We start from the raw sequence: 16,989 nt of genomic DNA on the forward strand, positions 1-16,989 counted from the left end.
TTCAAGCCCTGCCTCTGTTGATTGCTCATCAATGCCTTTATAGTTCTTATCTATGATCAATCATTTTTTCCTCTGTAAAAAATAAAAAAGAATATTTTGTCTATGATGAAAAGAAGTAATAGTTAGAGACAAATGAGAGTCAATGTTAGTTGAAAAGGAATGGACTTTGATCACTCAACTGTGCAAAAGAATTACTGAAGAAATAATCTAGTGCCTGGCAGTGCTGCATAATAATATTAACTTTTAAATTCGACTACCAAAATTTGATAAAATGTTAAAAATTAATTCTAAATTAAAATTTCAAATTTATTCTTATATTTTGGAAGGATGTTCCTTCATTAAGAAGAAAAGCTGTTTGGCTTTGAACATGGCCCACAAAAATGCTGATTTTAAGACTCATCCATTCAGCAATTGGTCCAAAGTATGTATCATGTTTTGAGTGTACATCTAGTTCTAACCTTATTCATTATTATAAAGGAGCATAGAATAATTTGGATTATGGCCACACCTTCCCATCATACATGTTATTGCTGTTTTGAATTGCAGTACCATCTTATTTTCACATCCCAAAATGTAGTCATTATTGAACAATACTGTTTTAGGCACGCACTCTCTATTTAGCTTTTCTCATGTGTTATGAATTTTCTTGCTCACTGTAGCAGTTTGCATCCCATTCCTTCATCAATTCTAAACTCTTATTCATTAATTTACTCTTATCTCTTTTATATCTATGGTTCAAATTGCATATCTGTGCTTTTAAATGTCAATGAATATATTTTTCATTTATAGTTTTATTAGTCTTTTAACTTTTAATTTTAAAATAATTTAATTTTGAAATAATTTCAGACTGACAGAAAATTTACAAGAATACAGAGAATTCTTGGCTACCCCAGTCCCCAAATGTTAGCATATTTAGCATATTACTGCATTCTCTTTTCCTTTTCTCTCTGTCATATACATGAGAGAAAAGTACACACACACATATATATGCTTTTAAAATATATACTCTTAAATGTGTATATATGCATGTATTTTAAAGTACATATATACACATAATAGTATATATTTACATCACATCAAGATGTAATCTTCACTTGTCACCAAACCGGCTGGATCACTTGGTAATTGTGGAGAGGCCATCCTCTCTTCATATTACTTCCTGAACCCCAGTCCTTGGTGGTTAACTAGAAGAGAGACAATGGCCAACGTGTAGCGGACTTGAACCATGGTCTCCAGCATGACAGGTAGAGATATACACTACTGCACTAATGTAGAAAACACAGCATGCTACTCTGGAGGAATCTCCATACAGTTGCTCACTGTTGTCTTTATTACGTCACTGTGCAGGACACGCTTCCTGCTATCAAGCATACATTATGCGATTCAGCGTCCGAGCCGAATATGTCCAAGTCTAGCCTTGAGTCCTCTCCAGTCCGTCCCTCACTTCCCAGAACAGGCAGCACAGTGGGGCGGCCAGCGATGGCGCTATGTGAGAACCTTACGGTAAAAGACAAAAAGGAACCAGTGCACCGGTTCCTATCTACACTCACAGCCATGATTTGAATCTACTGAACACGGGAGGTAGTTGCTAAACCCTAACAGGGGCATCTGTTGACTCCAGAAATACTTTAAGTTTCCAAGGCTGAAAGTGCACAGAGGCAAAGGAAAACCCGGTTGTTTACAACCCTGTATGTCGAAGCGGTAAGCTTTGTATTTTCCTCGCCAAAGCCAACGTAGTCGGCAGGATTCGAACCTGCGCGGGGAAACCCCAATGGATTTCTAATCCATCGCCTTAACCACTCGGCCACGACTACACAAACAGTTACAGTTGCTGTTAAATCTTTAAATAGAAATTCACTGGCTGATGTAAGGGCAAAAGGGAAGAAAGGAAAAAAATGAGCTGGAGTGCAAGAAAACGCACTCTGCAAATTGGATAGAAACCCTCAGGTGAAGTGCAAGTTTGGCATGGAGGTCAGCCTCGCTGGGCAACTGCGGGAGTCGAGAGCACTAAAAGGGGGTGTCCTCACCGCATCAGCAATAGGTTTTCCAGACAACTTGAGGCCTCTGTAATGTCCTCACCTGGAACCAAACTAACCTCCCAACGAAGTGGAATCAGACTGTCATCCTAGTTTTAGGCCTGATACGTGTAGCTTTTGTTTGGAACTTTCAGGCACTGATGCTCCTTGAAGAGCTAGTGGGTAGTGGCTTTCAGAGAGGAACTTAGTTCGATGACTTGCGTCCTGAGTAAAGGGCGAGGGAAATGATGCAGAAAAGCCTCCTTGCATCCCCTTGCTCTGGTGTCCCCAAGTGCCTAGCCCACATCAATCCTAAGGGAACATCAATCCCATTGTGTTTGCACCGTGCTTTGCATTTCACAGTGTGTTTCCACGCTCCCGTCACCTTAAGAACAAAATTTATAGATGGTTCGTGAGTTCCTGTCGCCCCTGGAACCTGGCTACCTTCTAAAAGGACGGCAACGAAGAATGGCCCCCGCTCGCCACAACTAGAGAAAAGCCCGCGCGCAGCAACAAAGACCCAAGGCAGCCAAAAATAAAAATAAATAAATACATTAAAAAATATATATATGTATATGCAAAACAGAAAGCAATTAGTGATGCATTTGAACTAAAATTATCAACAGGTGTTTGTTTTAGGGTAACAGGGAACGAAGACTGGACACAGCTGCAACTTTTACTGCACTGAAAAAAATTTTAAACATATCAGAATGGATCTCAGTAAAGGAAGAGCCAGGGTTGAGTTGTAAGAAACACAAAGTAGTCTAGTTATTATTTTAGGCCGAAACTGGAAACAACCCAAATGTCCATCTACAGTAGAAAAGACATATTGAGAGGTTTTCCCAATGTAATACCACACCACGAGAGTGAATGAATTACAAGTACACACAACCACATGGATTAAATCTCACTAACTAATACTGAATGGAAAAAGCCAGACAAAAAACACATATTATAGTGCATTCCAACTTTTGAAAGTTCAAAAACAGGTGAAATTAATGTTCCTTGTACAGTAGAAATCAGGGTAATGATTACCCTTGGTAGGTAGTGACTGGGAGGTCCCACTACCCTTGGAAGGAGTTTCTGGGATTCTGATAATGATTTTGGTTCTCAAATTGGGTGCTGGGTACATGGGTGTGTTTGCTTCGTGTAAATGCATTGAGTGGTTCGCTTTCATATGTTTTTTCGTGTGTATTTGTTAAGCTGTGGTAAATATTTTTCTTTTAAAAAATTATTCATCAATATGATGCAATACTTTTGCTGCCATTAAAGGGCATGTAATGCATGAATATTTATTGATGACATACTAAGATATTCATTATGTATTTTCTGAGTAAAAAAATCTGGTTATTACCAAAATTATGGCCATTGTGCAAAAAGATACATTATTAGGGTAGGGTTGTATCTTAAATTATTAACCTATGCGTTTTCTGTGAATTTCCATCCTTTTCTGTTCCCTATTTGGTAACCTGAGTTAATTAAATGAGTTGATTCAAGTAAAGTATCTAGAGCTAGGAGCCAAGTAAAAACTCAAGAAACTTAGGTTTTTATTCACTAGATTATACCTTATATGCAGAGAGTGTTTCTTATTAGTGTTCGGCACATAGTAGGTACTCAATATTTTGCATATACACTCAGGGAGCATCTATATGCTGCTTGCTATGGTTGCTTACTTTTTTTAATGTGTACACCCAGTTGCTAAAACTACAAACAGAAGTCACTGAGGACAGAAATTTTACATATATATATGTTTTTTCAATACATATGTATTTCAACTTGTATCGAAAGCCTCGTTTGTATAAGGTGTAGCTGAAAATTTTCCAAACCATCAAAAAAATGGTTCCTTTTGCTTAACAGTTCTTTTCTCAATTTGTCTCTCTCCTCACATATTTTGCTATAAACAGCACACAGAAACCAGGATGCACTTTCCACTCCTTGCTTGGAAATCTCCTCAGCTAAATATTCAAGTTCATTGCTTACAAGTTGTTTTTCACCCAACTGTAGAACACAATTCAGCCAAGTTCTGCCACTTTACAACAAGAATCAGTTTTCTTCCAGTTTCTAACTACACATCCCTCATTTCCTGCTGAGACCTTACCAGAAGCACCTTTAACCTTTATATATTTTTTAAATTAATACACTTTAAAAAAAGTTTTAGGTTTACAGAAAAACCCCATATACTCTCACCACTGCCCCTCCCCCCAGTTTTCCCTATTAACATTCTTGCATTAGTATGGTGCATTTGTTACAACTGATGAGCAAATATTGATAAATTATTATTGACTAAAGACCATAGTTTATATTAAGTGTTCACTCTGTGTGTTTGACATTCTATGGGGTTTGACAAATGTATAATGACATGGAGCCACCATTACAATATCATACAAAATAATTTCACTGCCCTAAAAATCCCCTGTGCTACAACCATTCATCCCTCCTTCCCTTCCCCAAACCCCTAGCAACCACTGATCTTTGCTGTCTCCATAGTTTTGACTTCTCCAGAATGTTATATAGTTCAAATCGTACAGTATGTAGCCTTTTCACATTAGCTTCTTTCACTCAGCAATTTGCATTTAATGTTCCTTTGTGGGTTTTTTTGGTAGCTTGATTGTTCATTTCTTTTCATTGCTGAATAATATTACATTGTATGGATGTACCGCAGTTTAGCCATTCACCTATTGAAGAACATCTTGGTTGCTTCCAAGTTTCGGCAATTAGGTTTTCGTGTGCGCATAAGCTTTCAACTCATTTAGGTAAAGACCAAGGAGTACAATTGCTGGATCATATTGTAGGAGTGTGCTTAGTTTCGAAAGAAACTGCCAAACTGTCCTCTAAAGTAGCTGTACCATCTTGCACTCCCACTAGCAATGAATGAGAGATGCATTCTTTCTTAAACTTAGGAAATTGTTCATCTCTTTACTAGGGATTCTAGTGTTAAAGATTAAAAGTGGGAGCTTGGGACCAAATTACTACATTCAAGTCTTAGCTTCCCCATTTATTGGTTATGTCACCTCGGGCAGGTTACTCAACTTATCTGTGCCTTAGTTTCCTTTGTAATAAAGAAGGAATAATAATGAACAACTTCATTAGATTGTTTTAAGAATTAAATAAGTCAGGTGTAAAGCACTTAGAACACTGCCTGGCACATAGAAAGTGTTAAATGATAGCTGATTTCATGTGGTCTCTCCTTCCTGATGGGCAATCATCCACATGTTGCCTTTCCATCCTCTGTCCTTTACATCTATCACTTTCTTCTATTTCATTCACCTTTTTCTTTTGAACCACGCAGCTTTAAAAGAATATCCTATACACAACTGATTCACTTTTCCATAGCATCAATTCAGTTCTTCTCCAGTACGATTTTAGTTATGTTCCTGCATTTTAAATATGCTTGCATGTGTTTTAATCCCTTTTCATCTAGTGTTTTTATTTCAGCCTGTTCTCTCACAGCTTTCATTCCTGTTTCACTTAGGCCATGTCTTCCTGATTTCCAAGTTTAGTGTTTTGTCAGTCAGCAGGCTGAGTGACTTGACCTCAGCCCCACTATACAAATATGGAGATGCACTGAAGCACAGTAAAGTGCTTGGGCCACACATTTAAAAATACAGAAACCTACCTACTTCTGTTGGATTCTTTTCTCCCAAGAACACACCGACAGACTGGCGTTGGGCTCCATTTAAGAGTCATGGTTGAGGGTCAATATAATGGGTCACGACCAGAATTTTTTAAACAAAGGGATAGAACACTAAATACAATGCAGGACAGGTAATAAAGGCAAGATATGCATTGTGAAATGCTTGTTTGCGTTTTTAAATTATATATGTGTGTAAATGTGTATTCTTAAAATCAGTCCGGTCACACACGCTTGAGAGTCACTGCTCTAACGCATACTTTCACCTGAGACGTGTACGAACAAACGACTAGTGGGTAGAACACTCGTCCCCGCTCCACTGGATCTCAAACGTTGGCTGGGGACTCTGGGAAATGGAGTTTAGCGTCGTGGAGCACTCTGGGAATCGTAGTCCTATGTGTCCGCGGGGCGCGGTTTAACGCTAGCGAGCGGGTGGGGGGGGGGCGGTGTTCTCTTCTCCCACCACCGGAAGTGGCCGTTGAAGCCGGCTGTAGGCGTGAAAAGAGCTTGGCGAGGGGGAAAGTCCAGCTGCTTCGGCTCCCTTCACTAGGTTTGGTGATTGTCCCAGAGCTTCTGGACCCGGGATCAGAGCGCGAAAATCGCTCTAGCGGGAGGGAAGCCCAGATATCACTATGGCAACCGCCAGCCCCTCTGGCCGCGTGACGTCACCCCACTCTCTCTCCGCTTGAAGCGGCCTCTGCGAGAGGGAGCTGGGGAGTCCTCGAAGGGGGCTCCCCTCTCCTCCTTTAGTGTGGGACTATTCCGCCCCGATCCCTGGGAGGGCTTTGTTCTTTTGTTCCGGCCTAGGAGGAAGGACGCGAGCCGAGCCCCGCCCTGTTTGTCCACCTTCCAGCTTTTCCGCTCCGCAACAGGTGTGTCTTCTTGAGCCCGCGGGGGTGTGAGCCCACAAGTGTGCACCGAGGTAACCGTCCGAGTAGGTGGGCGCCTCTGCCCAGATTCTAGGGTAGGCGCCAGGGGTTTTTTGGAATCTGGGGCCGAACCTGCGTACTCGATCTCCATTCTGTTTTTGTTCAGCGGGAGTGCCACATGCCTCTTTACTGCTCTCTCCGGGCACTTCTCTTTTCCAAGGACCTCTTGGCCACTGTGCAAAACTCTTGAGGTGTGATTGTGTGACGGTTGCCGCTTACCCCATCTTGTGTCTTTTAGGGCAGCCAGCTTCACTGTGTGTAAGGGCACAGACTCGTGCCGGACATCTGGGCTCCAGAGAGAGGGAGGACCCCACTGGAGGGACGCTGCTTGGGAAACCCTGGTGTCCAGATTCCAAGAGGAACGGGATGAGCACCTGAGATGGAAGGTAGTGGGGACGACTTGGGGGAGAGTGGGATAATGGGGGCAAAAGAACAGTCATGACATGAAGATTAAATACTTGACAGAGCTGGAAGAAGTGGAAGGAGGGAACCTTATATATATGAGGATAGAGAAAAGAAACAATTACATCATAGGGAGAGATTCTTATTTACATTATAGAGAGAGACTTGGAGGAAGAGCTAATTCTGCTTGGCTTTGGGATTGGGGAATGAAAAGGAGTAATGATTCAGAATGTCTGTGATCCTCACATGATTTCTATTTATTAAAAATTAGAATGATAATCTTACAGTCAGAAAAAATCTTGGTAATCATCTCTTCAATGCAAGAATCAGTTCTGAAATATCCCTGGCGGATGACCATCTGTTAAGCCTATGCCTGAACAATTATGGCATTAAGCTCCATTTTGGGTGCAGACTATTCCCTTGTTGGTGTTTTCTTTTTTTGGTTCCTTATATGAGGCAGAAGTGCCTTTCCCTGTAACTTCTGTGTTGATCTTAGTTCGTAGTCCCCAAAAGCAAGAGACTGCTCTCTCTTTAACATTGCTGCCCTTCAGATATGTGAATTCAGCTGTTACAACCCCTACTCACAAATTCTTTTTCTTCTCAAAGCAAAATAGCCTCAGTTCCTTTGATGGGTCTCCATGCGATATATCTAGACCTCTTCTCTAAAAACTCTACTGCATGACAGCATGCTTCTTAAAATGCATTGCCTAAAACTAAGCAGTCATTTAGATGTACTTTGAAAAATACCTTAAAGTGTGACATACTATTTCTTTTGATTTGGATATTTCTGCTGTTTAGTATCAGATTGTATTTGCTTTTTAAAAAATCAGCGATATTATGCTGTTAGTCCTAGATCTTTTTTACATAAACTGCCATGAACTAGATTTATGTCATCCTTGTATAATAGACTTGTTTTTTATCCTTAATGTCAGGACTTCACATTTATTATGATTGTTCAAATTTTTCGGCCAAGTGTTCCAGCTTGTCAGAATAATTAATAATTGATATTAACTTGGTTATTCAGTGTTTTAACTGTCCTTTCCAACTTTATGTCACTAGCATATTTAATGAATATTCCTTCTCTTTCTTCCTACATGTCATTCAACAGGTCAGGGTAAGGACAGAGCCCTGTGATATGTCACTGTAGACTTCTTTCTGTATTGTCATTGTCTTTACATTCTGTAGGTATGGCTATGCAGTCAAGTTTGGTTTAACCTAGCTGCTATCATACGGTTCTTTTTCTCGGATTTGTTTAATATCATTAGAGATCTTAACATTATTTATATTATTTATTTAGGTTTGAGCTATACCTTATATTTGTCCTCAGCTCTTTTTTTCTAAAGGTACAAAGAATCTCTGTTTTATTTCTCGCAACTGCATGTGTATCTACAATTATCTCAAAACAAAAAGTTTGATGAAAAAAATCAACTGTTTCATTCTATCACCAATGAACAATTGGAAATTGTAATAAAAATAATAATTCCATTTATAATAGCATCCAAAATATGAAACAAGAATATATACCAACAAAAATATGCAAAATCTCTACACTGAAAGCTACAAAATATTGCTGAGAAAAGTTGTTTCCAGCTTATTGAGATATAATTGACCCTGACATTGTATAAGTTTAAGTTGTCCAGTGTTATGATTTGACCCACCTATATATTGCAAAATGATTACCACAGTAAGGTTAGTTAACCACATTGGTCACCACACATATTTGGTGCAGTGTGCATGTGATGAGAATGTTTAAGATTTATTCTCTTAGCAACTTGCAAGTGTATAATACCGTATTGTTAACAATAATTACCATGCTGTACATTAGATCTCCAGAACTTATTTGTAACTTAAAGTTTGTAACCTTTATCCAAAATCTCCCCATTTCCCCCGCCCTCCAGCCCCTGAAAACCCTCAGTCTACTCTTTGTTTCTGTGTTCAGACTTTTTAGATTCCACATATGAGATCATGCAGTATTTGTCTTCCTCTTTCTTATTTCACTTAGCACAATGCCTTCAGAGTCCATCCATGTTATCCCAAATGACAGGATTTCCTTCTGTTTTATGGCTGAATAATATTGCATTATATATGTGTATGTGTGTGTACATTCCCACTGTTTGTGGGAATGTAAATTGGTTTACCCACTATAAAAAACAATATGGAGATTCCTTAAGAAATTGAAACTAGAACTACCATATGATTCAGCAATCCCACTTCTGGGTATGTATCCAAAGGAAATGAAATCACTATCTCAGATAGCTGCACCCCCATGTTCATTGCAGCATTATTTACAAGAGCCAAGACATGAAAGTAACCTAAGTGTCCATCAGTGGATGAATGGATAAAGAAAATGTGGTATATGTTTATATTTCCATATTGGCTATACCAATTTACATTCCCACCAACAGTGGACAAAGGTTCCTTTTTCTCCACATGCTCACCAACACTTATCTCTTGTCTTTTTGATAATATTCATTCTAACAGGTCTGAGGTGATATCTCATTGTGGTTTTGATTTGCATTTCCCTGATGATTAGTGATATCAAGGACCTTTTCATATACACTGGCCATTTGTATGTCTTCCTTGGAAAAATATCTATTCAGGTTCTCTGCCCATTTTTAAACTGGATTATTTGTTTTTATGCCATTGAGTTGTATGAGTCCCTTATATACTTTGGATATTAACCTCTTATCAGATATATGATTTGCAAATATTTTCTCCCATTCCATAGCTTATCTTTTCATTCTGTTGATGCTTTCTTTAGCTGTGCAGAAGGTTTTTCGTTTGATGTAGTCCCACTTGTTGCTTTTTCCTTTTGTTGCTTGTGTTTTTTGGTGTCATATTGAAAAGATCATTGCCAAGACCGATGTCAAGTAGCTTTTTCCTCCTGTTTTCTAGGAGTTTTACAGTTTTAGGTCTTGTTTAAATCTTTAATCCATTTCAAGTTAATTTTCATGATTGGTGTAAGATAGGGATTCTGTTTCCTTCTTTTGTATGTGATTATCCAGTTTTCCCACCACCATTTGTTGAAGAGACTGTCCTTTCCCCATTAAGTATTTTTGGTCCCTTGTCAAATATTAGCTGATCATATATAGGAGACTTTGTTTCTGGGCTCTCAATTCTGTTCCATTGGTATCTGTGTCTATTTTATGACAGTACCATATTGTTTTGATTGCTGTAGCTTTATAATATAGTTTGAAACCAGGAAGTGTGATGCCTCCAGCTTTGTTTTTCTTTGTCAGGATTGCTTTGGCTTTTGGGGGTCTTTTTCGATTCCATACAAATTTTAGAATTTTTTTTCTATTTCTGTGAAAAATGCCATTGGAATTTTGGTAGGGATTACATTTAATCTATAGATGACTTTGAGTAGTATGGGCAGTTTAACAATAGAAATTCTTCTCATCCATGAACACAGGATGTCTTTCCATTTATTTGTGCCTTCTTCAAATTCTTTCATCAATGACTTATAGTTTTCATTCCACAGATCTTTCATCTCCTTGGTGAAATTTATTTCTAAGTTTTTTATTGTTTTTGATGCTGTTCTAAATGGGATTATTTTCTTTATTTCTTTTGCAGATATTTCCTTTTTAGTGTATAGAAACACCACTGATGAAATCACTTCCTCTTGTCTTTACTGATTGGCTTTGGGAGAGAAATACCCTCCATCAGCAGTTCTGTTAGGGATTCTGAGGCTTTCTCAGATCTTCTATGCATACATCTGCTCCATGCTTTTTGTTCCCTCTTGAGGGGGATTCTTAAGATTGTATGCCTTCTCAGTCCTGCAAAGCCAGGCTGGGTGCTAACAGCTTCACCTTTGCTTTTCCTTGGTGGTGCTGAATGCTCAGGTTGCTTTGGTTGCTTTCTCCAAATCATGCAGAGTCAGGCTGGCTTTCTCCAAATCATGCAGAGTCAGGCTGGCTTTCTGTGTGTGTTCATAGCTATCTATAAAAGCTCCTCTTGCCACCATTAGGGTGTGCACAGAAAGCTGGCCATAGGTTGTGGGGAGGGTGTATAGGAGAGGTGCATGGAGCATTGCAGTTGGGAGAATCCACAAGTGAAGCATCCCCAGTGGCTCTTTGGCAGGCTTCCTGATGGAGTCTGTGAAGTGGTTAGTAGGATCCATGTTCCTTTGATATGCCCTCCAAGTGCCCCGACTGCTGTTCTCCCAGCTGCTCTCTTCCCCTCATTCTCTTAGGACACCTCAGTATTCTGGATGAGGTGAGAAAGAAGTGGGTATCTTTGGTGGTGTCCTATACTGCTGGGGAACCTGGGCACTCACATGCTTTCACTTTTTCCCGTGAGAGAAATCACAGGCCAAGAAGACCTTCTTGGCACTGAGCTGTACCTCCTTGGGGGTGACACCGGTAAAATGAAACTGTTCCTCTTACCCTCTTCAATGCATCCATCTTGGATTTTTTGTTGTTGTTCCAGTGGTGTGCTGGAACTTCTGTGCTAGACTCCTGGACTTCCACAAAGACACTCTCATCCATGGATGATTGTCTAAATCAGTGTTCTTTGTGGGGAAGATGGTAGAAAATTCTTATTCCACCATGTTGATGACATCACTTCCCCCCTTCTCAGCTCTTTGCCCCTTATATCTTTCATAAATATTCTTTTTAATTCTAACTTCCTCAAAATTAAATCAGCCCAAATGGTTTCATTTTAAGGCTTTGCCTTTTTTTTCTTTTTGGAATTTTTCACAATTGTATAGTTAGGATTAACTTTCATGAGCCTCTGTCCCTTATAGTCATGGTAATATTTGTAACACTTACTGAACATTTACTATTGCCAGGCACTTAGTTGGTTTCTATAGCTGTTACTGTTGTTGGTTTTGTTGGTTTCTGTTACTTGGAATCAAAATCATCTTACCTAAGACATTTCTCTTTATTCTGTTTTCCTAAAGTCTTGGGTACATATCTGCCTATGTACAACATTTCCTCAACTTTCCTCCAACTAACATCTTCATTTTCTTCTCAAGATTTCTTTTACAAGACAGTTTTCCATTACTGGTCAAATTAAGTCTGGAATAATAGTTCCTTTTATTGCTTCCTCTACTTTCTGAGAATCGGACTTTCCCATCAAGCATTACTCTGAATAGATTCCTCCAAGAGCAAAGTTGGTTTCTGTTTTGTTTATTGATGTATAAGTTACTACATTAAGTGCACAGATCTTAAGCGTACCAGTTGATTAATTTTTATATATTATATACCAGTGTAACCACTACCCACACTAAGATATGGAATGTTTCTAATGCCCCAGACGTCTCTCTTGTGTGCCTGCCCAGTCAGTAACCCTCCAGAGGTAACCACTATTCTAAGTTTTTGTACTTAATATACAGGCACACCTCAGAGATATTGTGGGTTCAGTTCCAACCACTGCAGTAAATCAAATATTGAAATAAACTGAATCTCATGAATTTCTTGGTTTCCCAGCGCATATAAAAGGTATGTTTACACTATACTGTAGTCTATTAATTGTGCAATAGCACTACGTGTAAAAAAAAATGTATATACCTTAATCTAAAACTATATGTTATTGCTAAAAAACGCTAAACATCATCTGAGCCTTCAGCAATTTATAGTAGTAGCATCAAAAATTACTGATTATAGATCACCATAACAAATATAGTAATAATAAAAAGTTTGAAATATTGCGAGAATTACCAAAATGTGACACAGAGACATGAAGTGAGCAAATGCTGTTGGAAAAATGGTGCTGATAGCCTTGCTCGACATAGGGTTGCCACAAGCCTTCAATTTGTAAAAAAAACACAGTATCTGTGAAGTGCAAATAAAGTGAAGCAGAATAAAACGAGACATGCCTATAAATGTACTCATACAGTATGCATTCTTTTTTTAAAAAATTAATTAATTTATTTATTTTTGGCTCGTTGGGTCTTCATCGCTGCGCATGGGCTTTCTTTAGTTACAACAAGCAGAGGCTACTCTTCGTTGCAGTGCACGGGCTTCTCATTGCGGTGGCTTCTCTTGTTGTGGAGCATGGGCTCTAGGTGCGTGGGCTTCAGTAGCTGTGGCACATGGGCTCAGTAGTTGTGGCTCGCGGGCTCTAGAGCACAGGCTCAGTAGTTGTGGTGCACGGGCTTAGTTGCTCCGCGGCATGTGGGATCTTCCAGGACCAGGGCTCGAACCCGTCTCCCCTGCATTGGCAGGTGGATTCTTAACCACTGCGCCACCAGGGAAGTCCCAGTATGCATTCTTTTGTGTTTGGCTTATTTTGCTCAATATTGTTTATGAGATACATCCGTGTTGTTAGGTAAAGCAAGAGCTCATTCTTTTAACACTGTGGAATAATATTCTATTGTATGAATATATCACAGTTTATCCATTCTGCTGAAAGACGTTTGGATTGTTTCTAATCTGGGCATATTATAAATAAACCTGCTGTGAACAGTCTTGTACAAGTCTTTTGGTAGACATAACCCCTCATTTCTCTGGATATATGCACAGGAGTGGGATTGCTGAGTCATAGGGCAGGTGTACATATAGCTTTGGTATATACTGCCGAACAGTTTTTCTAAATGATTGGTAAATGTTTACCTCCACAGCAATGTACAAAAGTTCTAATCTCTCTGTATTCTTGCCAGTAGTTAGTATTGACCATGTGTATTTAAGTTTAGACACTCTGGTAGGTAGGTAATATAGATAAGTATATGTCGTTGTGATATGTAATTTATATTAATAGCAACGTTTCAAAGGGCATGGGAAGACTTTTGGAAAGTAACCTGATTATTAATTCATATTTTATATGTAGCAGAGAAGGCAGCAGAAATATTTTGCCTCACTTAATGAGGAATGTAGATTGAGTTGTATGATCCATGTGACTGTAAGTATCTAGGGGCAAAATTGTGAATCTTAAAGTAATACTTTAATTCCTAAGCCTACCCATGAGAGTACGAAGGTCCTAGTCAGCAGTTACGTTGCTTCTTTTATTGGATTTTGAGAAGGAAATGGCTTCTCAAATGGCAGAAATAGTTCCTGCTGTTTTCATATAGAAAAATAAGTGGATTTTGTGGATTGCTGGGAACAGCTAACTTGGACAGGATTCATTGTGGTTTCTTTTTTCTCCCCTAGATCTGTCTTCTCCAGAGTCTGCCCTTCTCCAAGGGGGATGTACTTCACTCCCATCAGCTAGTTTTCAGGTAAGTTGGGATTTCCTGAAATGTCATTTCAGTCGTTAGAGTGGGATTGTGTATTCTTTTGCTGTGGGTTATATTTAGCTGAAAACCAATGTTGGCAATTCATTCTGGGCTCCCATCTGCCAACCACTTTTTTCTTAGCTCTGCCTCTCCAGCTTAACTAATATATTCACCACTTAACTTCTTGCTTACGTCTTGCCATGTGCCAGTGATGAGAGAGCAGAAGAAGTACAAAACTTGATACTTTACCTGAATAGACCAAATGACTGCTAAATATTAAAAAGGTGAAATGAGTACCATGGAAAACAGAGACTCAACAAAAATGTATGTGGTCTGGAGGGGTTAGGAGAGTTTCTGCAGTTCTTGCTTCTTTCCTCTGTAGCTCCCTTCCCTACAGTACTCTATGTGAACTCTAGTCACCTTGACTTCCCCAAACTCTCAGCATTACCTCTTCAGTTCAAGGAGTCTGCTGGGTAGCTCCTGGGTTCCCCTTCCCTGCACCCCTGCCTGGACACTCTCAAGGCAGTAAGCTGGAGCAGTTGTAGGGCTCACTTCATTTGTTTCCTGATTCTTGGGGATCACTGTTCTTTGTTATCTGAGATTCAGTGCCTTGGAAACTGTTGTTTCATATGTTTTGTCTGGAATTTGTTGGTTATTTTAATGCAGGAGGGTAAATCCAGTCCTTGTTAATCCCATCTTGGCCACAGCTTGATCCTTTTGAGGTTTGGTTTTGAACTGTAAGCTTTGTTAGGGCTGACCTAGTGTAGCCTTATTCTAGGACTGTGTTTCATGGGGTCTGTGACTATACTTTAGTTCAGTGATTTGCTAGGATGACCCACCCAACCCAGCAACATAACTCAGGGATAGAGATCATTACAACAAAGGATACAAAACACATCAGAAGGAAAAAGATATTTATAAGAATCCAAAGAAAGCAGGTGCAGGCTTCCAAGTCCTCCTTCTGTGATGATCACACAGATGTACTTTCTCTAGAGCTGTTGTCCACAGAGACAGAGAAATGTCTCTACCCAGGGAAGTCTTCTTGAGTCTCACAGTCCAGAGTTCTTAAAGGGAGCTGATCACATCAGCGTGTACTTGCTGTTGACCAGCCATGGTGCAGACCTCAAACTAGGCACCACATGTGCATCGTAAATCTTCATGTATACTTTAAACAATGCTGACAGTCTGGTACATCCTGTCCCAGTGCTCCAGGCACACAATAACATCGTCAATCAGTGACTATATAAACATTAGTTTTCAGAGCTTGTTTAAGGTTCAGAAACATGGATCCAAGTGTCCCTGGAGATTAGCAAGGATTGGGCAAGCCGGACTTGCTGCTTTAACTCTTTCTTCACAGGCTAAACTTGTGCTGCTCCTAAAGTGCGCTGGAACTGTTTGTGGGAACTGATTGTGCGTATGTCTTCTCAACTCTGGGTTCAGTTATGTCACATTGGTAACTTGATATGGCCTGTGGAGATAGTATTTACACCAGAGTTTTGGAGCTCCTCCTCTGTGTATCTCCCTTCTCTCTAGCATCTATCCTGCAAATTCCCTGCCTCTGTAGTCCTGAGCTGCCACCTTTGTTTCCTTAGTTCAGTGAGACCACTGTGTCTTGCTCAGTTTCTGCCTCCAGGCAGGAAACTGAAGGGTCTGTGGGGCTCATGTGATTGTCTCCCTTCTCTCAGGGATCACAGTTCTGTTCTGACTGCTGTTCAAAATACGAAAGCACTTGTTTCAGTTATATTGTTGAGTTTTACAGTTGTTTACACTGGGAGAGCTAGTCCAGTAGCTCTGTCGTGGTTAGAAGTAGAAGTCCCAATAATTTATTTATCTATTTTGAAACAAAATTAACTCACTTGCCCAGTTTCAAATACATAATAAATAAAGGAAAAGTAGGAAGTTCCCCTGCATTGCCTCAGAGTCCGACTAAACAGTCGTACTGATAATATTCGGTAGTGTATTCTTTTAGCTTTTTCTCTGTGCATTTACATAAAAACTTTCCTATTGATAAAAATAAAAATGGGATAATACCATGTATGCTATTTTTAATATGATATATATTTCCTAATCAGTACATATAGAGACACTTTATTTTTAAAATGTCTGCATAAGCTGCTTTAGTATGGATGTACCATGAATTCTTTAACCACTATCCTATTAATAGACATTTAAGTTTGCTTTTTTTTCCCCTCACAATGTTGCAAGGAAATTTTTACATATGTCTTTGCACCCTGAAGTGTTTCTAAAGAATAAATTCCTACAAGCTATAAATCTGGATTGAATGACATATGCTTTTAAAGTTTTGATAGATCCTGGCAGAGTGCCCCCTGATAGATTGCATTAGGGCCCTGTTCCCACCGTAATACACATGAGCACTTTAAGCAGTGTTCGCTAATCTGGTATCTCATTGTTTTATTATGTTTTTCTTGGAGTGGAACATCTTTTCATGGTTTGTTAACAATGGTTTGGGTGAATTGCCTGTTTGGGTTGTCGGCCTTTTTTGGTTATTGTTGTAGGTTGTTCATCTTTCATCTTTTCTGCTAATTATTTGTAGCAACTCAGAATATTGCATTTTATTTATGGTTTCTACAGAAGTTTTACATTTTTATGTGGTTTTATCTGTCAGTCTCTGTCTTATAATTTTTGCCTTCCACATATCAAGCTTATAAAACCATTTTTCTGTCTTTTATTCTATTTTATTTTTGCTTTTTCTTTACAATTCAGTCTCTAATCCAGCAGGTATTTTTGTGTATGCTGTGAAGTAGGGAACTCACCTTAATTTATTTTCTCAAATAGACAGTCATTTGTTATGGCACCATTTCGTGAATAATCCAGCTTTTTAAAACTAATTTGAAAGTT

The 16,989-nt window shown here is 39.2% G+C and overlaps 1 protein-coding gene across 7 annotated transcripts in view; it reads left to right on the forward strand.

Annotated features, from left to right (window-relative positions):
• Window positions 1-6,041: 6,041 nt before the first annotated feature.
• Window positions 6,042-16,989, forward strand: part of ZNF184 (zinc finger protein 184) — a 73,463-nt gene continuing 62,515 nt past the window's right edge. For 3 of the 7 annotated variants that reach the window (XM_082346873.1, XM_082346874.1, XM_082346875.1), the window contains exons 1-3: window positions 6,064-6,518; window positions 6,814-6,961; window positions 14,066-14,133. In XM_082346873.1, the coding sequence (XP_082202999.1) occupies window positions 6,955-6,961; window positions 14,066-14,133 (75 nt within the window). In that variant the 5' untranslated portion in view covers window positions 6,064-6,518; window positions 6,814-6,954. Of the gene's footprint in view, window positions 6,569-6,813; window positions 6,962-14,065; window positions 14,134-16,989 lie in introns of all 7 variants that reach the window. The other 4 variants (XM_082346877.1, XM_082346879.1, XM_082346876.1 and 1 more) reach the window with 4 other exon arrangements.

The sequence above is a fragment of the Balaenoptera borealis genome, assembly GCF_965194805.1.
Source record: "Balaenoptera borealis genome assembly, chromosome: 12".
In the NCBI taxonomy this organism is placed as follows: domain Eukaryota; kingdom Metazoa; phylum Chordata; class Mammalia; order Artiodactyla; family Balaenopteridae; genus Balaenoptera; species Balaenoptera borealis.